The sequence below is a fragment of the Mustela putorius genome, unplaced genomic scaffold (assembly GCF_011764305.1).
Source record: "Mustela putorius furo isolate JIRA1106 unplaced genomic scaffold, ASM1176430v1.1 tig00000095_pilon_pilon_pilon, whole genome shotgun sequence".
Classification (NCBI taxonomy): domain Eukaryota; kingdom Metazoa; phylum Chordata; class Mammalia; order Carnivora; family Mustelidae; genus Mustela; species Mustela putorius.
Window position 1 is genome coordinate 31,974,436 of NW_025421280.1, and position 24,762 is coordinate 31,999,197.

General features: G+C 45.8%; 1 protein-coding gene across 15 annotated transcripts in view; it reads left to right on the plus strand.

The window, feature by feature from the left end:
* Window positions 1-24,762, plus strand: part of CACNA1A (calcium voltage-gated channel subunit alpha1 A) — a 287,509-nt gene that overhangs the window by 112,994 nt on the left and 149,753 nt on the right. For all 15 annotated transcript variants that reach the window (XM_045083255.1, XM_045083256.1, XM_045083300.1 and 12 more), the window contains one exon: window positions 1,709-1,848. In XM_045083255.1, coding sequence (XP_044939190.1) covers window positions 1,709-1,848 — 140 coding nt within the window. The remainder of the gene's footprint in view (window positions 1-1,708; window positions 1,849-24,762) is intronic.

A 24,762-nucleotide genomic window follows, 5' to 3' on the forward strand; every position in this document is an offset into this window, starting at 1 on the left:
ATCAGATTTTCGTGTTTGTCTCAGAAATAGCATTTTTTGGTCAGTTTGGTCAAACCAGGATCCAAGCAGGGCCTAGATTTTGTTATGTTGCTTAAACCTTTTATTATTTTTTTTTAGATTTTATTTGTTTATTTTTGAGAGAGAGAGAGAGAGTACACAAGCACAAGCAGGGTGAGGGGCAGAAGGAGAAGCAGAATCCCTACTGAACAGGGAGCCTGATGTGGGCCTTGATCCAGGGACCCTGAGATCATGACCTGAGGCAAAGACAGATGCCCAATGAACTGAGCCACCCAGGCATTCCTGCATAAGCCCTTTAAACTAAAGTAACTGTTTTTACTCCTGCCCTTGACTTATTGCAGAAACTAGTCCCATAGCCCTAAGACATGTCCCACATTCTGATGTTAGCTTGGTTCCTTGCATCTGGTGTCATTTGGCTTGTTCTTCTATCTTCTGTGTCTCCTGTCATGGATATCAGCTCTGGGGGACGTTCACAGTCCTCATTCAAAGTTACTCATTTGGTGAAACTCAGCAGAGCTACAAACTAGCACTAAGATTTTTCTCAATCCTCCTACCCATCCCTAAGCCCCCTGGTTCCTCTCCTGGCATTCTGACAGTGCAAAGAAGGAGACTTCTTTTCCTTTCTGTCACCTTTTCAGATCCAGCTGTAATAGCTCAAGGGTAGGTAGAGGGGGGGGGGTGTAAGAATCCACTCATTCCTAATCTACAAAATATAGATGGTTCTCAAGGCACCTAAATGTTAATAGGTATGAATTATAATATGTATTCTAAAACATATCACTAACCTATTAAACTTATGATTTCAAGACTTTTTTTTTTTTGGTTTTTGTTTAAGGCGAAGGTAAGAGAGTCAGCTAGAAAAATAGAAAGCAAATAGTAGTATCATGGCAAGCTGATAGGAAAAGAATCATGAAGGCAGAAAGGATTGAAGCTTGAGAAACTTCATAACAGATTGGAAAACATCCATGTAGGGGCTCTGATGGAGTGGAGCTTACAGCTTAATTTAAAATATTATAGACTACCAGCTGGAAGCCAGAAACTCACAGGAGGTTCAGTGAGGGTCTGGGGACCAGGACACTCGCCATTTGCCAGCAAATGCAGAAGTATCACTCCAGTATTTTAGCAACCTGAAGAGCTGTGCTGGTGCATACCAGCTGAGACCCTTCACGAGTGTCAGATCCAGGGGTGAGGTTAGTATACGGGGTCTAACCTCAAAGGCCTTGAGTGATCTGTGTGACAGACATAATGAACCAGTGCTTTCCAGTAGAATTTTCTGCAGTGATGGGAATGCTCTCCATCTGCACTGTCTGATATAATAGTCACTGGAATGTGGCTTCTGTGTCTGAGGAACTGAATTCTTATTGTATTTCACTTGAATTAACTTACAGTTAAATAGCTACATGTGACCAGTGGCTGCTATACTAGACATCATGGATCCAAACAAACAATTCTGTTTGACCAAGCAATATGTGAGATTGGCCAAAAGGAAAGAAGGAGGGTACTTTCTCCACGCTTCTGCCTCTCTTGCAAAAGCAAGAGAACTCTGGGAAGGATGTGTTGGGGGGAAATGGGTGCTGGAGGGTAGGAGAGGTGAGAAAAAATGGGTAGAGATGTCTGGGTGGGCAAGGTCCCCAATTATGCCACCCTCTGCCCAGCCAAAGATCTTGACCTTACCTTCTCTCCCTTCCAGGATGATACAGAACCATACTTCATTGGAATTTTTTGTTTCGAGGCTGGCATTAAAATCATCGCCCTGGGGTTTGCCTTCCATAAAGGCTCTTACTTAAGGAATGGTTGGAACGTGATGGACTTTGTGGTGGTGCTAACAGGGTAAGTGTCAGATGCTGTGCTTCTTAGAATTATTTCGAACTATAAAGACTTTGGAAACATCTTGGTTGGTGTGTACAGGCTGGGCTCGGGAAGGCTGAGTTCCCATGTTCTTCACCATTCCTCTGCATCTTGCACCCATCTCCATACTCTGGCTGCATGTTGCAGTAGATGCTTTTGGTTACAATTAGAATAACGGCTTATTAGTGTTGACTGCTTCCAGAGAGCTTTCTGTGCATTCTCTCATTTAATCCTCACAGCAACCCAATGAATTAGGAAATATTAATATTCCTGTGGGACCACGGAGAGATCTGAAGCACAGATATGAACTTGCCTAAGATCACCCTGCTAGTGGAATTGGAATTTGAACCTAATATTATTATGTGATTCCAGAAATCAAGTTTTTAACTGTTGTGCATATGTGGTCCTTTTGTCTCACTTGGGGATGCCTTTATTCCAAGCTGGTCTTGATTTCTAGCTGGTAAATGTTTGTTGAGGACTTCTGAGTGTAATGGTTTATGGAAGGGCTATGGAGAAAACCAAGCTAGATAAGGTACAGTGACCATCTTAGAAGAGTTTTTGGATCTGTATATAGCATGCCACAGTTGAAAGGTGAGTGTGTATACACTTTCCATGAAGGACCCTCTGTATAAGGTAACACTAGCTGTTACAACAACAATAAAAGAAACTGGGTAATATTTCACACATAACAGAAATTTATTTCTCACTCATTGAAAGTCCAAAACAGTTGTTCCTTGTTGGCAGGGCTCTCTCCTTCAAGCAGTAATTGAGGGAACCCAGGCCCTTGCCACATTGTGACTCCTCATTGTTGACTCACAGCTTCCAAGAACTCTGTGCTTGTCTACACCAAACCACGGAAGAGAAATGAGCACACAAAGTGGTACTAGGAAGGTTTTATGGGCCTGGCAGAGGCCTCTTCCTTTCCTGTTCTTTTGGCTAGAATTTATTCACATGACACACATCACTGCAGGGGAAGCTGAGAAACATTTGACTGTGCTTAGAAGAAAGGAAGGTGGATTTGCTGAGTAGCGAGTCAGGCTCTTTCAGGGACCCCAAAGTTCTGTAACAGATGTCAGCATAGACATTACCATTTTGTGCTCATTTCTGGCTCCTCTGCCCACCCACTCTTCTCCTCCAAGATAAGACTGGCTTGTCTTCCAAGACCCCTATTCATTGCTCATAGTTCCCCTCTGTGGGGGTCATAGCTGTCTTCTGTGGTGTCACAGTTCTCTGTGAGGTCACAGCTGTCCTCTGTGGGATTACAGCTGTTCTCTGTGGGGTCACAGTTCTCCTTGGGGGTCACAGCTGTCCTCTGTGGAGTTCCAGCTCCCCTCTGTGGGGTCACAGCTCCCTTGTATGGGGTCACAGCTCTCCTCTGTGGGGTCACAGCCATCCTCTTTGGGGTTGTAATTCTCTTCGAGGATCAAATTTCTCCTCTAGGCTCTGTTTCAGAGCCCGTCTCTCCTGGCAGATGTCATGGGTCTTAGCACCCATGCTGTGGTGGCTGTGCTCCTGCAATTCAGGTTTTGAGCACATTTGTTGTTTCAGAGCAATGTTGCTTTTCCCAAAAAGAGCTTTGTCATATTGGGCTGTTTTGGTAGAGGCATTCAGATTTGAGTAGTCTGTTGTGGGTACCCTGGGCTAGCTCTAGTGGGCTTGAGTGCTCCCTGAGGGTCCTCTGTTTCTTGTTCGCATAGTTCTGTGGCTTGGGACCTTGGCAAGTTCCAAGAACATGTTGTGATATTGGGCATCTTTTTCTTACCTTAGTAGGAAACTTGTCTGTGAAACATCCTAATAGCTGACTTTGTTATTGTTGTTGTTAAAAGTATGTAACAAAGGGGTGCCTGGGTGCCTCTGGCCATTAAGCATCTGACTCTGGATTTGGGCTTGGGTCCTGATCTCAGGGTTATGGGATCAGGCTCCACATTCAGTGTGGAGTTGGCTTGAGATGCACTCTTTCTCCCTCTCCCTTTGCTCCACCCTACCACAGTCGTGCTCCCCTCCCTTGTGTGAAGCATTGAGTGTTATATACAAACAATGAATCATGGAACATTACATCAAAAACTAATGATGTACTGTATGGTGACTAACATAATATAATAAAAAATTAAAATAAATCTTTTTTTTTAAGTGCAAAACAAACTATTCAGACATTCAAAAAATAGAGAATAATATAACAAATATTCATGTATACAAATACCCATTCAATGAATATTTTTTGCACACTTATGTGCCAGGTTCTGAGACACAGCAGTGAACAAAACAGATACAAGTCCCTCCTTTTGTGCAACAGATAGTCAAGTGGTGAAGAAAAACTAAATGAATGAATGAATGAATAAATATCTAGTGTGTTAGGTGGCAGTGAGGGCTACAGAGAAACAATCAACAGAGAAGACATGCTATGAGCAGGAGGACTGGAAAACTGGGAAGACTTTATTGGGAAGGCAGTATTTGAATGAAAACCTGAAGGAGGTGAGTAAATGAGCTAAAGGAGGAAAGTGCCACGCAGAGGGAATAGCACATTCAAAGGTGCTGAGGCTGGACTGTGTCTGATACGTTTGATGAACAGTGAGAAAGCCAGAGTGGCTGGAACAGAGTGAGGGAGAGAGTGGAAGAGGTGAGGACAGGTAGGTGATGGAACAACAGCCTACCATCGGAATGAAAACTTTCTTTTTCTTTTTTTTAAAGATTTGTTTATTTACTTGGGGGAATGGGGAGAAAGAGAGAGCTTGTGAGGGGGGGTGGAGGGGCAGAGGGAGAGGGAGAGAGACACTCAAGCAGACTCCACGATGAGTGTGGAGGCTGACACAGGGCTCTATCCAACAATCTTGAGATCATGACCTGAGCTAAAACCAAGAGTTGGACGCTCAATCAACTGAGCCACCCAGGCGCCCCCAAATGAAATCTTTCTCTTGCAGTGTAAGTCCCCTGTGTTCTCTTCCCTGTCCTTGTTTCTTTCTCTTCCTGGTGCAGAAACACTTCCTGAGTTTTGTGTTTAGCATTTCCAGTTCTGTATTTGCCCTTTTATATATGTGTAAATAAGGGTATAGGAAATATGTAGTATCTGCTTTATATTTTGACAACATAAATATATGAGAAATATAAGTAGTGCATTCTTACACAGTTTTAGGTTTCTGTGTAAACATTTCCTTCTACAGCCTTCCTTCTGCACTCACCACGAGATTAATGTGATTGACAAGACTAGGTCTCATTCATCCATTTTCCCTGCTGCATCGTATTCTGCAGTATGAGTATTCTACCATGTATTTATCTTTTTGGGTTGTTTCCAGCTTTGGGCTATTTTGAACCAAGCTGTCCCCTCACTCTTGCCAGTGGATTTCTCTAGGGCAATCTACCTGGGATTGGAACTGCTGAGTTGTGTACTCTGTGCATCCTTGGCTTCATGAGGCATTGCCAAATAGCTCTGCAAAGTGGTTGTGCCAATTTATACTCCCTGGGGGCTGACTTTTGCTGGCAGGGGCCGGCTTGACCTTGCTGGCAGGAAGAAGCCTTAAAATCCTTGTGTTTTTTGTTTTTTTGTTTTTTATAACATGGTTCTTGGAATATCAGAGAAGCTCGTATGCCATTCAGCATATCATAAGTCTCAATCAATGGTCATTAAGTTGAAAGGCGGATGTGTGATAAATTAGTTAGCCACTTGGGTATTTGCATTTGCTTTTTGGTTACAACAACGTGATCTTTTCCCTAGTTTTTTGACATCTGATGAGGCCCTAGAGGAGAAATTTTTTATCGGAGATAGGTCCTGAGGATGAGAGCATTAGAATTAATGGGATTCATGGATCCTCTGAAATTGCATGCAAAAATTATGTGTGTATGTGTATTTTTCTGGTCTGTAGTTTTCATTAGATTCTTAGGGGGTCCTGCTCCTAACACCACAAGGAGCCGCCATTCTGTTCCTTTCTTACCCCTTTTCCTTTCCCTCTGCATTTTTCCTGCCTTCCTTTCTCCTGCTTGGCTCCCTGTTGCTTCTCCCATAATTGGCGACCCTTCTTTATTGTCTAGTGGTTCTATATCCTTCAAATCAAGCACATAACTCAAATTTCATTACTTCAAATTCCAGTGGGCTGTTTGGTCTCCCATTGGGCTGCAAGCAAGGAACAGAGAGTAGGGACTGCAAGCCCTGCAAACTCAGCTTTCTGTGCAATGGCACTGCCAAGCAAAGGCGGTGCACTCTTAGTTCTGCATTCCAGGGGGAGGGGATGTGAGGGTATTAATCTGACAACATGGCCCTAATGAGCACTTTTTGATTAACTCATTGTCTTCTCACATTTCTAAGCAAACCGCAGCATTAAAACACCATTCATTTTTTCATGGATTAATAGGGTTCTTGCCTTCTTCTTTTGTAAAATTTGGCAGGAAATATCATACCAATGGAGTCTGGTTTGTTCTGTGTAGTTCAAGGCCTCAGAGAAATTCTAACTTTGCAATTTTATCAAACCCCTTTGAAGTGGGCTTCTATTGTATTTGAAGGTCTGATCGTTAAATTGAAATCGTGTAAGAGGAGGATTTCAGAAGCTTGGCTGTATTTCTGGGATGACAGAGCTTTGACTGTAGTGCTCAAATATATATATGAACATCTGGGAGGTCAAATAATGCAATTGTGCATGTTAACAAAGGAGATTGTGGACATGACCAGGGTAGGGATGAATACAGTTGTTTTTGTGCTCATAGGCTTAGCCCTGTACCTGGCATAGTTGCTCAGTAAAATAAATGGCTGCAAAGCTGTAATACTTCTGAGATACAGAGTGTTCAGGAAAATGTACTAAGCTGTTTATGGAAATGGGGATCATTGCATCGATATAGCTAAATAGCCTGGGAGTCTATGACAGATACTCTGATACTCAGGTAAGGCATGGGACAGATGAACTCTCGGTCCTTGCCAACTCTGACATTTCATGACTCTGTAAAAATTATTCCATTTTGGAAGGTCCTACCAGCTACCCCAGGCTTTGGACAGTTTTGTTGAGGATCAGAACTGAAGAAAATACCCAGCTACTGGGGGACCATCAGGAAAGGACGGCTTTGCTTTCATAGCATCACTGAATTTTAGGACTCAATGGACTCTGGCAGGTCCAAACCCTTTATTTCACTCACAAGAGAGTTAAGACACAGAGAGGCTAAGTTATTTGCCCAAACTCAAGTTACACTGAGATAATGGCAAATCAGGAAACTTCTGAATCAGAATCTGTGTTCATGTCAAGGAGCCTAGAACCCCAGTTTGGGGGCAGTGAGAGTGGTATAATATAATGCCCCGCTGAGTTTCTGCCATCAGAGCCTTGCATTTTCCTTCCTTCTGTCCAAGTATCCAGCTATAGCCCCTTTCCAGAGAGATAGAAAGGGCGTCTCAGATAGTAATCCCAGTTCCCCCTTACACAGCTGAAGAAACTGGGGTCCAACAGAGTCAGAATGACTTGACCAGAGTCACACACCTCACACTGTCTTCCCTTTGATCAATTTAACAAACACATATCACCAATCTTCACTCTCTCCTCCTTCCTTCACCTCCACGTTGCTGTTCTGAGTTGCCTGAAAATAAAAACAGCATTCTAAACACAACAACAACAACAACAAAACCCAATTGGCACTCTAACTCAGGAGACCAACTAACAGCTCCTGTAAATACCAGCTGCATTTTATTTTAACTTCTGTCTGCATTAATTCCCCCCCCCCCGCCCCGCATTCCACCGTGGATCAGTCATCCTGGGTATCCTAAGAATTCCCTACCATGGCACAAATGCTTCTTATCATTCAGAGTTTTATCCTTGAGAGAGCATTGATCTTTTTATTGTTCAAAAGTGTTTGGTGTCATGATATTTGCTGAACTGTGTTCCACCAGGAGCAGCCTCACTTCCTAACAGCAGGAGGTAGCTTCTCCATCTTGTAATATGGTGATGGTGATAATAATGTTGTTGGCTGCCATGCTTGTTATTCCCATTATTTATTAAGCATTTACTATGTGCCAGCACTATTAACAATTTTATGTGTATTATCACATTTCAGTTCCGCAAGCCTTTTGTAGAGATGAATCTGAGGCTCAGAGAGCCTCAGGGATCCTCCAGCTAATAAAGGGTGGATCAGGATCTCAACCACTCTAGTGGGACCATGCCCTAAAACTAGGATAACCTGAAGCCCAAGTTAAATTCAAAGAGCCATATTCACCACAGTATCCCTATGAACATAATACCTGTTACTAGTAGCAGTGGCAACATTGACAAATTAGAACCTCGAAGGCACTTTATATGTTCAGGTGATCTTTATAGCCCTCTGAATTAAGTACCACTATTACTCCCACTTTACAGTTGAAGAAACCAAGGTTCAAAGAGACTAAACACCTTGCCCAATGTCATCTACCTCATAAGTGGTAGATCTAGGATTTGAACTCATTAGATCTGGAGATAGAATCCATATTCTTGAGTCCTACACCATTTCTTTAAAATGAAGTTTTTCAGGAAAGTCAGGAGGATCTTTATTTTGCTTTCCCATCTTGGACTCTATGACAGCAGGGGGAAAAAATGGGCAGAAGAGATGTCCACACATGGAAGACTGGCCCAGGCTAATGGTTAAGACTTGGGCTTCAGAGTTGGAAGGATCTCTGCCAGTGATGAACTCGAGAACGTGCATGTATCCCTCCAAACCTCAGTTTTCTCACCTGGAAAAAGGGATAGCATCTGCCTCTTTGGGCTGTGGTAGGGATTAGAAAGGCAACATTGTAGCCAACACCGTGAACTGAGCCCCTGGACCGTTCTGAGTTCTTCATAAATGGGAGTTGGTGAATTGAAGGGAAAGAAATTAGAACATACTCCTTTGGAGGTGTGTGGTAGATCCTGCAAATGTCCCACTCCATATTCGTCCTGCTCACCTCTGAGTTTACGTCTCCTGGGCAGTTCCCATGCAAGCTAACCTCCTTGTACCTCCAGTACCAAAGGAGGTACCTCCTTGTACCTTGTAACCTCCAGTACCCCCTTGTACCTCTCATTTTTCTGCATCTCTGCTGGAGGGTCTTCTCCAGACTTGCAGGAGTTTGTTCAGCCACATGACAGACATTTAACACCCCCAGAAGCAGCCCCTTAACCAGTGAGAAAGGGAGTCCATATGTAAATAGGCCTGGCTTCCCTGTTCCTCGGTGAGACTTGGAGGTGTGTTCTACCTCTCAAAGGGCCTTCCACAGGATTGAATACTAGTTTCTCACAATGATACCCATTCATCAGCGCTCCCTTTACCGACTTCATGCTTTCTAGTTTATCCCTTTTAATTCCATGGATCATCTCCCAAAAGTGCTTGTCTTGGAGCCATAATAGCTTGAAGCCTAGCAGGTTAGAGATTTCAGCACCCCGGACAGCGCACAGCACACTTCAGATAAAGACTTCCTCCTTTCTCCCTCGGATTGGAGTGGGGAGGGACTGAGTGAGGACCAGATGGCCAGGTGACATTGCTCCATACTGCGCTTCTTGGCCAGTTTCCTTGTGTGGCTGGAGAAGACCTTGCCATCCATCTCTCAGCAGGTTTAGGGGCTGATCGAGGTCTTGTCCTCTTGAATTGCTATGACAAACACCAGCCTGCCTCCAGAGAGACATCTGGCCACTGCCTCTACAGTTTGCAGGGCTAAATGACTCCTCTCTTCGCACCAGGGCAGGGAGGCGGCTGCCTGGCGGGCAGAGGAAATCTCAGCGGAACGGGAAGCAAGTGGGTGCCTGGGGCTGAGAAAGAGGCTGCCAAATGAGAGACACTGTGCTTTGCTTTATGCAGGAGGAGCTACAGGCATTGGAGATGCTCTGTTGTTACAGAGGTTGTAGAAAGTGGACAGTCCCCTCTCTGGGCAGGACCTGGGCCTAACCCAGAGATGACAAGTTCTCACCTTCAATGAGGTCATGTAATAGAATGGTAAAACTGAGGCTTGGGGGGCGGAGTATAGGAATATCAAAGCCCCATTTTTCTTTATTTCTCTGGCTATGATGAGCTTTTTGGTTTTGTCTGCCAATCTTAAAGGTTTAAATACCTTCAGTACCAATGTTCCCCAAACTTAAGTCTTCTGCCCAGAGTTCTCTTGCAGTCTCCACATGGGGAGGAGTCCACAGACATCTCACAGTCATGATGTCCAAAACTGAACTCCTGGGCATCCTTCTCATATTTCCCTTCCTGTCTTTTTACATCATTGGATGGCAGCTCCATCCTTCCAGGGGCTCTGGCTAAAAATCTTGACACCTTCTCCCTTGTGGTCAATCCTTTTGCAAATTCTGTAGGTTCTGTCTTTTTCTACCTCCCCTGCCACTACCTGAGCTGAGCCATCATCATCTCTCAGCCTTGATGGAGCAGGCTGTACCTAGGTCTCTTTGCTTCTGCCCTCCTCCCCTACAGCCTGTTATCAGCACACACAGCCAGAAGGATCCTTTTAACACATAAATTAGATCAAATCACTCTTCTGCTCACATCTTTCTCATGGTTCTTGTCTCACTCAGTGTAAAAGCCAAAGTCCTCAGCACAGCCCACAAGGACCTGCATGATCTACCCCATCACCTCCCACCCTCATCAGTAGCCACCCCCAATCACTTGGCACCAGCGGCTCTGGGCTCCTCACTGCTCCTTGAACACTTCAGACATGTTTCCACCTCAGGGCCCTTGCACTTGCAGTGCCCTATACCTGGTATGCTTTTCTCAATCCATTTCCTCATCTTTAAGACTTTACACCAATGTCCCCTGGCTCCTTATCTACAGTTCCAACACTTTTCACACTTCGTGTCCTCTTTCTTCTATTTAGATTTTTTTCTGTGTTCTTGCCACTTTCCGACAAACTATGTATTTTACTTCATTTTTCTGCCAGTCTCCTCCACTAGGTAAGTTCCCTGCAGACAGGGATTTGGTTTCTTCTGCTCTTGGTGCTATTCCCCCATACCTAGAATAGCACCTGGCACACAGGAGGTGCTCAATAAATGTTTTTGACAGAACAACTGAATTGATGGTACCTATAACCTGCCAATATGGAGGGAAGTCTCAGTGTCCAATAAACTAAGGCACAGAAGCCCCTTCCCAAGTGCCCCTGCATTTCGCCTGGTCTAGATCAGATGGTGCAGTTTTGGAGGGCAGTTGGAAATTTCAACTTAACTATCATATGTACTGTGGCTATGATAAGTCTGCCCATTTGCTGTCATCCTGCCCTAGGAATTATGGCGTGTCTTATGCCTTGAGTTCTCAATGGACTAAAACTCCTCTAGAACCAACTTTGTTAGCTACCTTGCAATAACAAAGTGGCACAAGAATGAACAGGATTGTGTGGAAGGGGGTGTGGTCTGAGCAGGGTCTGAGCATTCTCAGGCCTACTGTATAAACTTGTGCAGGTTGCACACTGAATCAGACAGCTGGAGTGTATTTTCTAAGTGTTTAACTCGTCTACATGTAAACTTCTTTCGGAGACATCACAGGCAAAAAAGTATCAAATAATTCATGCCCGGGAGTCCCTTCCACCCTAAGAAGCTTTGATTTTAGGAGTCACTTTTTTTGTGTGGTGCTGAAGAGACATGGTTGGTGTCGAAGGTTATGGGTTGTTTTGTTTTGTTTTCACTGTTCACAGGCATATTTGGAGGCCACCCACAGAATTTTAGGACATGAAACAGGCAGTAGAAACAGGCAGAAAGGAAACTGAAAACTCTTAAGTCCTGCTCTGGGTGCTAAAATGTGGCTGGTGCTCCTTTCCTTTGCTTTACATTAGTATGCCAGGGATGTGAAGTTGAATCATTATAATATTGAGTGGACAGGAGAAATCAGACTGAGAGGTCTTTGTAAATTAGACCGATGAGTTTTGATTCATAGGAAATAGCCCTGGATGTTTTCAAAGCAGAAACTGCAAAGTGTGTAGCAGAACTGCATTCTATGCACATCTGACTTATACAAAATCATTGTTATGTAATTGGCACCCATAGAAAAAGAAAAAAGATGAATATAATAATTAAATTGTGTGGTCATTTCTACCTGCCATTGCATTTAGTGAGTTTTTTTTCCCAAGGAATGAGTATGATTCATGTTCTTCCTAGAGCCTAGTACCTCAGCTAGGAATGTTTTCTCTTCAAGTAAAAGAAGAGATATCTAGAAGGGGCTTTAGTATGAAGGAGATGTTTTTGTTACCTGATTTAGAAATCCACAAATCTGTAGGCGAGGATTAATTGAATGGCTCAGTGATGTCTTCCTACCCGCCTCAGTGAGTTGAATTTTTACCTCATGATTTGTTGCCCCAAGGTGGCAAAATGGCTGCCACATCTCATCCTCTCATGGCTCATTCAAAAGCAGGAAAATAATGACAAGGAGAGAAAACTCTCACTGGAGGCTTTTCATTTTTATCTAGGAGAAACAAATCTTGCCCAGAAGTTCCCCCAGAAGGTTTCCCTCCACATCTGATTGGCTATACCCGGGGCACAAGACCATTTCCAGCTTCAGGGAAGACCAGAAACATGCATGTCTGGTATATTTGCCATTTTCTGGAAGGCTAGTTCTGCTTGTAAGAAAGATGGGGGAGAAGGAAATGGCTGTTGGGACAGTTAGAGGTATCTGTCAAATAAAGCATACTATTCACATTCTTTTATATCACATATTACTGTCCACATTATACATGCTTATTACTGCCCAGGCTTAAATGTGCAAAACTATCCATATTGTACTTTATGGATGATTTAAAGTTTTGTCAAAGGTGTTTTTTGAGTCTGCAATTTTTTCTTTGTGCACTTACTTCAGAATCAGAACTTAACTCTCCCACGTAAGACAGAACATCACTTTGTGGATGTGAATTCACATTCTTGGTTCTCATGCTCAGAGGATGTGTGACTTCTGGCACATGATTTACTCTTCATCTTTATTTTACTCATCTGGTAGATGAGACTCATATTAATACTTACCTCATTGGGTTGAGGTGAAGATCAGATGGATAATTTTTAGCAATAAAATGTAGTCAAGAGGAGGGAGAGAGGAAGGAGGATTCCTGTGGTGGAGCCAGTCCTAGAATAGAGGTGAGTCCATGTCTGGGATGATTTGGGATGATAATGGAAATAGGAAGGGAAGGATGGATTTAAGGACACTTTCCCAGAAAAAAAAAAAAAAAAACATTCCAGAGCATGATAATCAACAGACTGTTGACTGGTATCCTGCTAGTGCCGTTGCAAGAGCACAGGGTGCTTCTAGGGAGAACTTATTTCAGTCGTGTTGAGGTTCCTGTAAGACATCAAAGTAGAAAAGTCATTTAGACAGATATAGGTAACAGTTAAAGTCGGCCTGGCCTGCCTGGTCTTGAGAGTCATCCACAAAGAGGTTGGTTAAGCCTGGAAAGTGCCTGAGTTCTAAAGGTGTGGTGCTATAAGGGACAGGAACAGGGGGTCAGGGGAGGGCCAGCACTCAGGGACCAGAGAGGAAAAGGAAACAGAAGGTTCAGGGGACAGGTAGTTAGGAAGAGGCAAGCCACAGTCAGCCACATCAGTTGCAGCTAAAGAGAGGAGAAAGTTTACATTAGGAGGAAAAGAGTGACTCTAAAGAGTTGTCCTAGGGGGAACGGGGACACATGACATCTTGGTGGCAAAGGTCTGATTGAAAAGTGAAGGAAGGAGGAAAAGCTTTGGTAGTTTCTACCATCTGCACCAGGGTTTGAGGATTGAGTAAACTCAATGGGAACTAGCTTGATTTCCTTAGTCTTTTCCCTCTCCTTTACAAAAGTTTTTTTGGTTTGTTTTGTTTTGTTTTTGTTGTTGCTATTGTTGTTGTTTTATTAGGAGAGTGAAATGCTGGGCATGTTTAGAAAGATGAAGAAAATGGGTATCACATATTGTTACATATCTCTTGCCAAATAAAATTCTAGTTACATCATACTGGAACATCCAGACAGATCTTCCTGAAATGGGGAAGGTACATTTGGGGTGGTTTCACTTAGTGACATATAGGAAATTGGCTTGAGAGGCTCTGTCCTGTAGAACTAGGATATGATGCACCAGGCAGCAGAAATTGAGGTTCAACCTGGTGTGACTTCTCAGTAGTGATATGTCTGGTGAATTTTGGTTTTGGAGGTGAGTCCTACGTCAAAAAGGACTTGGGTAGTAGAGGGCTCGCGTTGCAACCTTGCTTTGCCAGTCAGCTCCTCCTTGTGTGGGCAACTCTAGAAACGAGGGCAGCCGGTACGTACACACACATAGTTAGTACTGTGGGCTCAGGAGTTTGAACAGATTCAACACACAGCTCCATTCCCAAGTCGTGTGACCTTGGGCAGGTGGCTCTGCCACCCTGAGATCTTAGCTCACTCACCTGGAAAACAGGGTATCATGCCCTATCTTGTAGAGTTATTTGAAAGGTTTAATGAGCTTGTGTCTGACATGTGGTAGGGTGGGTTTATGGATGGTATTTACAGAAGGATGGTTTGAAGAGAAAGGAAGAAGGGGTTTGGTGCTTCTGTGGGCCTCAGCTTCCTCATCTGTGAAATGGGAAGAAGAGCTGTACCTACCACAAAAGGTAGGATTCCACGAGATAATACATGTAAAACACTTAAAAACTGGCACAGAATAAGTGCTCAGTGCTGTTAGCTATTCTAACACTAATAACTGTAATTATAATGATGATAATAATTATGAGTGCTTCTCCAGGCCCAGTTCCACAGACCGGTTAGTCTGATGTAGAGAACATTGGCTCCTGATAATTTCGCATGCAACATCTAACCCCCTCTTCCAATCTGGGGAGAGCACCCCTTTGTGCGTAGTACTCCTGGATCACACTTGCTCACAAACCAAAGGTTTCAGGAAGAGGGAGTCGTCCTCTCTCCAGACCTTGGTAATCAGGGCGTGTGATTCAAACTCAACCAATCACACACTCCCTGACCAAGGAACTGGAAAGCAGAATGTTTGAAACACGAAGGGATGGTCTGGGTTCCTTCCTAGCAGCCTGCTACCGTGGGGATTGTTGGTCTGGCTGCATTGCTCTGGCCCACTTTCCAAGTCCCCTCCTCTGGATTCCAGCTGATTATCTGAGCTTCCTAAAAAATTTTTGGTGTTTGCAATACAGAACTCAAATTGATGCTGGGACAAAGATTTGAAGGCAAGTAGCCTGTTTGTAGATCCCAGGAGACACAGATGGGGACTAGAGGGGTGAGATAGTGAAGAGAAGACAGTCAATAAAGTTTACATTAGGCAATGAGTTAGTGCCACCAAGTGCCACACTTGGTGCTGGCTTCATCTCTCTGGAGAACTTTGGGAGGCAGGTAGCACACGCCCCTCAGAGTCAACTCACATATGGAGTGATGGCACTGGGCTGGGAGATCCTCCTGGGGCATGGGCTCCCTTGCTCTCCTGTTTTGCCCTGCACTCAGACTGAGCATGCTTCTGTGTCCAGAACATCCTAGATGTTCAGAATGAGCAATGTGGGACACAGGCATAGCACCCACAGTGTCTGTCTTGATGGCTACTCTTAGCTGGTTCTGCCGTGAGTTGTCGCTCAACTCCTTGGCTTTCCTGGTGAAGCATTTTGGGGGTCAGTTCATCTTTAGTCTGCATCAACGAAAGGAAAACAAATCTCACCCTCTTGGCCCCATATGGGGAGTGAGAACAATGGCTCTGTAGGGAAAGGATAAAGGAAGGGCAGCTGAAAGCCAGACCCTCAATCTTTGGGGAGTTTGGGCTTCAGTGATACTCTAGAGACAGAGGACTCTCTCCCTGGCATGATGGGCACGGGACTTCTGTGCAGAGAAGAATAGAGATCAGAGTGAATAATAGGAATAGAATGTTGAAGCAGAGGAGCCAAATAGGATCCAGGTGGGATCCAGGGTCCGGGACTGGGGATGAGTTAGCAACATTTTGCATTGTCTTTAGCTGGCAGCAATGAGTAGAATTTGTTCCAGAAAGGCACAAATGAACAAACTGGTCTTCTCTCACTATGAGGTGAGAATTGCATTAGCAGGGTAATCTCGCCACTGAGGATGGCACAGCAACGCATGTGTTCACACCTGAATAAAGAAAAAGTGCGATTCCTATGTTCCTATTGTGGAATCTTGTGTGGCTCAGAAATGGCGAGTAACAGAAGATCCAACCTGTGGTGGCTTAAACAAATGGCGGCTTATTTTTTGTCATGTTACAAAAAGTTGGCAGTGGGTGTGGGCTGGTGTGGGCTGGCACCTATTGGCCAATCTCTTGGCTTTCTCTTGGCCTTTGTCTCATGGTTGCAAAATGGTTGCTGGAGCTTTTAGCATCATGTCCACTTTCCAGGCAGGAAGAAGCAAGAACAAGATGACCCCACCCAGCTCTGCCAACTTTTGCATCATGCAAAGCAAAATCTTTCCCAGAAACCATCCACCAGGCTTCTACCTATATCTCATGGCCAGCAGTACGTTCATGGCCACATCTAGCTCCGAGAGATCCTGGGAAAGCATTTCACTTTTCTAACCATTCTAGAGACGGTTCTAACTTTTGATTTTGTATATGGCTAAAGGGTATATTTAAAGTCAGACTATTTTATTTTAAAACTGTCTTCATTCACCTTATAATCATCTCTTCTGTGTGCTTCTGCATATCAGTTATATATTGTCATGATAGTGCCGTGTAACAAACAGTACCAAAAGCCAGTGGCTTAAAGTGACAGCATTTATTTAGTTTATGGCTCTGAGGGTTGGCAGTTCAGCAGGGTGCTTTATCTGATCTCAGATCAGCACATTCATGCAGCTGTGGCCAGCTGTGAGGCAGCTGGGTGGCTCTGCTGTTTGCGTGTTGGCTGTCTATAGGCTGGTCTAGGATGGCCTTGTGCTGGGACCACTGTGCTCTGCTGCACCTGGTCTCATCCTCCAGCAGGCTAATGTGGGCCTGTTCATATGGCAGAAGCAGCGTTCTTCGAGTAAGAGGGAGTACACAGGCCCCTGGAGGGCTAGTCCCAGGAATGTAGTGTCCTCACTTTGGCGACTGATGGCCAAAGTATGCAGTGAGGCCAGTCCAGATTCGAGGGATGGGGCAATAAATCCCATCTCTTGGTGGGAGGAGTGGTACATCATATTGCAAAGGGTGTGTATCTAAGAAGTTATTCAGTGGGAACACTGAGACCTGATTTCTGTCCCCTGAGGACTTCTGCCCTGACTTCTGTTAGTCATTGGTGCCACACCTTCCCCTTCCTTTTAGTTTCCGACTTGTAGCAAGAAACAAGGATGACGGGTTATTATTACCATGTCAGTCATACAGTGGAAAGGAGAGAAAGCGTCAGTAAAGGCTCTGTTGAGAGCCCAGGGCCCATCATATGGCCCCCTGGGAACTAAAGGTGGAGAAGACCACACAACCTTTATCAAATCTCAACTTGATACCTGAGTTCTGAGTCCTCATGGGCAGTTGAAGCATGAGAACAGATTTCTTACCTGCTATGTAAACCCAGCACAGTTCATAGCCATACAGCCTGGCGCCTTATGTCAGCTGGGCTTTTGATTTCGTTCTTTCTTTCCTTTTTTTTTTTTTTTTTTTTGAAATGTCATCTGCTCCTAATCAGAGCTGAATGGAAACCTCCTCTCCAATTCTATCAGCTCAGGAGGATAGAAACCAGACTGGCAGGCATCTGTACAGCCCTTTTTCATGCCCTAACTCTGTTTTGCATCTGCCTTATTTTTATGCATTCCCTCCACCCCGCCTTCCCTCCCAAAACTCCAGCTTTCTGAGAATGCATGCCAACAGGGGAGGTCAACCTCAGAGAAAGGAAATTGGCATTAGTTGAGCACCTGCCATGGGCCACACCCCTTATACACCCTCATTGCCCTCCAGCTTCCCCATAGCTCCATGAATAGTATCACAGTTGAGGAAAACTAGATCCAGAGAGGAAGAGTTACTTGTCCAAAGTCACACAGATGGGAAGTTCTAGACCAGGACTTGGATGCAGATCCCCCCTCTGTAGAACCAGTTGCATTTTAGAGGGAGAAAATAGGGAGAGGGATGCCAGCCTCCTCCATCAGCAGCATCTGCCCACTCACCCCAGGACCTTTGCAGATGCTGTTGCCTGTATCTAGAATATGCTCTCTGTGTCTAGCTAACTCTGATTCAGATGTGATAATTAAAGTATGTAACAACTGGAGTGACACGAGCACTGACCAGTTAGAAAGGAATCTCTTCTTTTGTGCCAAGTGTAGACCTTTAGTTTGCTGTACATAGGAAGGTCCAGGGGACCTAGAGGGGGACCAAGGTGCCAGGGGGTGCATTCAGGGGACTCAAGGCAGTATGTATTTATTGATATTAACTATCTCTTCCTCCAGAAAGCCTTCCTGACCTCCCTACACCATGCTTAGTATCAGGCCAGTATAGGTCCCTTCTTTATGGGATCTGGTGTCATCTCTATACTGGGTTAGTCACCTGTCTTTTTTCTCTGGAGGACAAAGACTGAACTCAGAGCCTAGTGCAGAACCTGAAAGTGGTGCTCAGTAAATATCTACTGAATGAATGAATTCATAGTTGGCGGTGGAAAGAGCCATGCCCTTTGGCAGGGTTGCCCAGGCGTTGCTGAGGGATGGACAGTAGGAAGCACGGGATATCCTTAATTCAGTCATGTTGCTCTGAAGCCTGAGCGAATGCTGCAGACATAGGAGCAGCAAAGTTTCTGCTCTCCGTCTGGCCTCACTCGGGGGGCTGTGCCAGCCAAGGGGCATCCTGGGAAGCCAAGAGCGATGGGGTCTTTGAGAACACAAGGGATTGGGGGAACAGCCTCTAATTTTACATTTCCTAGTCCTTTGTAAAGGAACAGGTAAGGCTTGCATATTTTTGAGCTGTAGGTTCAACAGCAGAGCTGCGATCAAGAGCTGGACCCTGGAGTCATACCAACGTGAGCTTCCTCAGTATCTGGTTTAGGGACCTGGGGGCATTACGGATCAGCACTGACAGTCACTGAGAGCTTACCATGTGCCCAGTGCTGTCCTCAAGATCGAGTAGATTATCTCATGTAATCCTCCAAGTATATCCCTCTCCCTTAGGGGAGTATAAGTATACCCCTTAGAGGCTGCCCTTGTCCCTATGATACAGCTGGGAAAACAAGAACAGTCCCGAGGAGGGTGCGTGCCGGTCAGGAGGCCGGGTGAATCTGGACAGCTGGGTCCTTTGCGCTCTCCTCCACTGCTCTGTTGGCCTCTGGTGAACCTTCTCGTCTCTCTGAAACTCAGCTTCCTCATCTGTGAAATGGGGCTTGTCATACCTCATTTGCAGGGCAAGTAAATGTGTCAGTAATAATGGTGACCACAGGTGAGGCACTGGCTATGGCCGTGTTCTCTGCAGCCAGGACCTTTACAAGGACCATTCCCTTCGGTCCCCGCCTCCCGTGGGTGCAAGATGTCATCCCCATTTTACAGATGAGAAAACAGAGGCTCAGAAAAGCTAGAGCATTTGTCTCAGGCCACATGACTAGGAAGTGGAAGAATTGGGATTTCAAGGATGAAGCCTGACTCTTAAAGGCACAGGCAATAAATGGAGCAGACGATGCTGATTCCAGGATTATCAGACCCTGGAATCAGGGATGTGAAGACTGCTTCCAGCCTGCCTGACTTAGCTCCAAGAGGTCACAGCTGGTGGACCTGCCAGGGAGAGTTTAGCTAGATACATGGCAATGTTTTTCCTGCTAATAGTAATAATTCTTCTTATTTACTATGCACATGCTCTGTGCCAGGGGCTGCCTGAGTCCTCTGCATCAGGCCTGTTTGCTCCCCTGTTTCAGGAGGAGACAGCAAGAGCCAGGTGGACACTCTGATCTGCACCCTCAGCCGGACCAAAGCCCGCCTTAGCCCAGCTCAGGTCCTTGATCCAAGGCTCTTGGTACAAATCAGTTTCCATGTCTCTGAGGGTCCATCTCCAGCTGACACGTGAGGTGCTGAATCAAATATCCCTCCTACAAAAAGCTTTCATTGTTGTCACCTAGACCTGCCACCCTGTTTGTCTCAGAATAATCTGTCCAGGGGCATCTGGGTGGCTCAGTCAGTTAAGAGTCTGCCTTTGGCTCGGGTCATGATCCCAGAGTCCTAGGATTGAGCCCCACGTCAGGCTCCTTGCTCAGCAGGGAGCCTGCTTCTCCCTCTCCCTCTGCCTGTCATACCTCCTGCTTGTGCGCGCGCTCTCTCTCTCTCTCTATCTGTGTCACATAAATCAATAAAATCTTGGAAGGAAGGAAAGAAGGGAGGGAGGGAGGAAGAAAAGAAAAGAGAAGAGAAGAAGAAAGAAAAAAGAAAAGGAAAGAAAGGAAGGAAGGAAGGAAGGAAGGAAGGAAGGAAGGAAGGAAGGGAAAGATCCATTCAAGTGCTAGGGTCCAAGCCTCAGGGTCTCTCCATTCCTCTTTTTCTCAAGCCCCCACACCTAGTCTGTTAGCAAGTCTTGTTGGATCCATCTTCAGAATCTACCCAGAAATCCACCCACTTCTCACCACCTTCCTGGCCCCCTCTGGTCGGGCTCCCATCATTGTTCTCCCTGTACCCTGGTCTCTTAACTTCCCCCCTCCCCCTCTCCCCACAGTCTGTCCCCCTGACAGTAGCCAGAGGGCACCTGTGAGTACCTGAGGACAGCTGTGTCTGGCCTCTGCTCTTAACACTCCATGGCTCCCACTTCCCTTGGAGAAAAAAAACCCAAGTCCTGCCTGTAGCCCACAAGGCCCCACAAGCTCTGGCCTGTCCCCTGCCCGCCCCCATCTCCCCCTACCCCGCGGTCCTCCTCACTCACTGTGCTCCAGCGACATGAGCTTCCTTGTTGTCCCTTTTTAAAAAATATTTTAAAAATTTCTTTATTTGAGAGAGAAAGAGAGAGCACAAGTGGGGGGAAGAGTGGAGGGAGAGGGAGAAGCCGACTCCCTGCTGAGCAGGGAGCCCGATACGGCGCTCGGTTCCAGGATCCCGAGATCACGACCCAAGCCGAAGGCAGACATTTAACCAAATGAGCCACCCAGGTGCCCTTCCTTGTTGTCCCTTAAACACATCAGGCACAGTCCAGCCTCAGCCTTTGCACAGGCTGTTCCTTCTGCCTGGAATACCCTTCCCCCACGTCTTTGCCTAACTCCGCCCCATTTGCTTTGCTCAAATATTCTTCAGGATTATAACTTACTCATCTCTCTCCTGACATTCCCACTCCCCATTCTGTGCTTTATTTCCCTCCACAGTCCTGATGAGCTGCTACCAGACCACATTTACTTATCATTGGTTGGTGATTGTCCAACTCCACCACCGGAATCTCAGCCCTATGAGGGCAGGGGCTTCTGTTTCTTGTGCTCAGCGCTGTATCCCAGAGCTAGAACTGGACTTGGCAGGTGCTCAGTAGAAGTTTAATTGTGGTGAAATAGAGCTAACATAAAACAGACCCTTTTAAGCATTTTTTAAAATTTTTTATTTTTTATAAACATATTTTTATCCCCAGGGGTACAGGTCTGTGAATCACCAGGCTTACACACTTCACAGCACTCACCATAGCACATACCCTCCCCAATGTCCATAACCCCACCCCCTTCTCCCAACCCCCCTCCCCCCAGCAACCCTCAGTTTGTTTTGTGAGATTGAGAATCACTTATGGTTTGTCTCCCTCCCAATCTTTTAAGCATTTTTAAGTTTCCAGCTCAGTGGCATTAAGTCCGTTCATACTGTCCTGCAGTCATGCCCACTCTCCATCTCCCAGACATTCTCATCTTCCCAAACTGAACCTGTATCACCACGAAACACCAGCTCCCTCCTCCCTCTCCCAGTGCCTGGCGTCTACCATTTACTTCCCATGCCTGTGGTTCTGACTTCTCTAGGGACCTCCTGTGAGTGGAATCACACAGTATCTGTCCTTTTGTGCCTGGCTTCTTTCACTCAGGATGATGTCCTCCGGATTCACTGACATTGGAGCAAGTGTCAGCGTTTCCCTCCTTTTGAAGGCTGAATCGTATTCTATTGTATGGGCATACCACATTCTGTTTGTTCGTTCCTCCATCAGTGGATAGTTGGGCTGCTTCTATCTTCTGGCTACCATGAGTAATGCTGCTCTGATATTTGCACGAGTGTGCAAGTAGCTCTTTGAGTCTTTGCTTCCGGCTCTTTGGGGTGCAGACCGGAAGTAGACTTGCTGGATCGTTCTTCCATTGTTTAAAAATCAAGATTTAACTCACTGGGGCCCTGGAGGTTTCACTGGCTAAAGCTTTTCTTCGACCTTTTGGAGCTAGACATAGGGGTGGGGAGCAGGCAGCTCGTGCTTCAGCTGTTTTTCAACACATGGGGAGGCAGATGGGTGAAATGTCTTCCTTCCCACCCTACCTGCTCTGGTATCTCAGGATACCCCTTGTTTGGGGAAGCGACTGTGGCATCAGAGAGACAACGTGTGGCATCTGAGACACAGTACCGCAAGTGGCTGGGAGCCCAGAGAAACCAGGACAGGCACGCTGGGGATGTGGACTGGAGATGGAGCTAATTTTAGTGGCTGGAGAGGCTGCAAGAAGAGAGCGAGAGAGAGAAAGAGAGAGAGAGAGAGTGTGTGTGTGTGTGTGTATGCACGCATGCGCGTGCACCCGCACACACCGTGACAGAGGCCTCATGGGGGAGGAGTTGCTAGATAAGTCAGTTTGGACAAAGTAAAATACTGGGGAGGAGACCCAGCCCCAGCCCAGAGGGTGGTCAGCCTGTTTAAAGGCACAAGTGCCAGGATCAAGGCGAGGAGGGGTAGTGTTAGTTGACACTTGGATTATAGAGACAGTTGTGGTTATGGAGCCTTGATCTCCATGAGGCACTGTTCACCCATGTCATTCCGACAGCCATTCTAGGGGAAAGATATTGTTCCTCTCTCTTTTATGAGCAGGCAAACTGAGGCATGGAACTAAATACCTTCCCCCATCAGAAGCAAGGAATGAGCCAACCAGAGAAGTGAAAATACAGAATCAAGGGAAAAACAAAGATATATAAGCAAGAAGGCTCTCAGGGCAGAGGAGTTAGCTCTGAACTCCTTGAGGATGGCCAGGTTGAAGAGAAGAATGCAGGTGGCAGAAAGTGGCCGAGCACTGGATTTGGGAATCAGGATAGAAGTGGATGAAAATTCTGACTCTTCCACTCACTGGCTATGGGGCCACTCTGACCCTCAGCTTCCTTATCTGTGAAACAGCATTGTTGTGAGGATGGGCAGTAGGGGGCCTGCTCCAGGATAAATTCTCAGTGTATGGTAGTCATGGTTTTCCTTGTGTTTGGGGACAATATTGTCAGGTAAAGGGGAATTTATTTTAGGGGGTGGGGGGCAGTGGGAGAGAGAAAGAGAGAATCACAACCAGGCCCCACGTCTAGCGCAGAGCCTGACACAGGGCTCAGTCTCACAAACCTGAGATTATGCCCTGAGCCAAACTCAAGAGTTGAACACTTAACTGACTGAGCCACCCATGCATCCCAGAGGGGAAATTTCTTATCAATTCAAAAATTGCTTAAGTACCTACTTGCTTGAGTTCCTACTGTATACCAGGCCCTCAGGATATAGTAGTCAACAGGACAAGCCTGGTTCCTGCCCTTGTAGAGTCTCAGGATAGCCACACTGCACTCCTCAGCTTAATCATTCTCTGAAATTATAATAAGAATACCAGCCACTGGCACTTACTATGAGCCAGGCACTATTCTGGACCCTTTTAAAATAGTAGCTCATTTAATCTTCACGGAAGAGCCTGTAATCTAAGAACTGTTATTATCCACATTTTATACAGTAGGGAACTGAGGCACAGAGAGGTTAAGTAACTTGCCAAAGGCCACACAGCGAACCAGCAGGTGGTGGAGCTGAGAGTCACATGCAGGAGTATGGTCCCAGAGTCTGTGTTCTCTACCACCGTGCTTTCCTGCCCCTCTGATAGCAATAATCTTTGGTCACATTGACCAATGGCTATGTTGCCGTGTCCTTCACACACACTTTATTGGGCCTTTGCAGCAGTCCAGTGAGGCTGATTTTTAGTGATCTCCATTTGATGGAGAGAGAAACTGAAACACAGGCTGTATAAGTCCCTTGTTTGGGATCCTGCAGTGAGAACTCAGGGTTGCAAATTCAGGGTGGCCTTGGACCCCACACCCCAGCCTCCAGTGGCTCATAGAGGGAAGGCTTTCCTTGGTGCCTTTTTTCTCTTTTCCCTGCTTCTGTGTGAAGATAAACACCCTAAGCCCGTTTGCTGTAAACTGGGATATAATTAGTTAATGGAAGGTCAGTGCTTTAGAGATGGAAATTGTGGGGCTTTTTTTTTTTTTTTTCCTCCCTCATCATTGTTGCCTGCATGCTAATACAGCACCGTGTGTCTTCTGTCAGACATTTTAGACAAATTCTAGTTTCCTCAAAATATTTTGCCACAGAAAGTATCAAGCGGGAAAGAGACACAGGCAGGGAGAGGAAATCCTCTGTCGGGTTTAAACAGAACAGCAGAGTGGTTTGGAGTCCCCAATCTCAAGTTTGGCAGAGGCTAGCTGGGGACTGACTTCTCAGCAGGCTGGGTGCCTCAGTTTACCTATTCATCAAAGGAGCAGGATCACGGGACCCTCTTCTCACAGGCTTCCCGACTGTCTCGCTAGCCCTGTCTGATCTGCCATTAACCACGCCCATTAGGTTTTTCATCTCCACGAGTTCTACCTGATCCTTTGAAACCAGCTTCATCTTTTATAGGGGATTGTGTTCCTACAGCAGAATTTCTCCACCTCAGTGCTGTTGACATTTGGGGCTGATAATCCTTGGCTGTGAGGGGCTGTCCTGTGTGCTGTGGGACATTGAAGAGCATCCCTGGTCCCCACCCAGGAGATGGCTAGGAGCACTGCCTGTCTCTCCCAAGTGGTGACAACCAAAAATGTCTCCAGATTGCCAAATGTCCCCGGGGGGTCAGAGTCCCCGCTGGCTGAGAATCGCTTTATAGATATTTTCAGGCATTATTTTATATTTTCTTAAATGTAACATGCAAAGA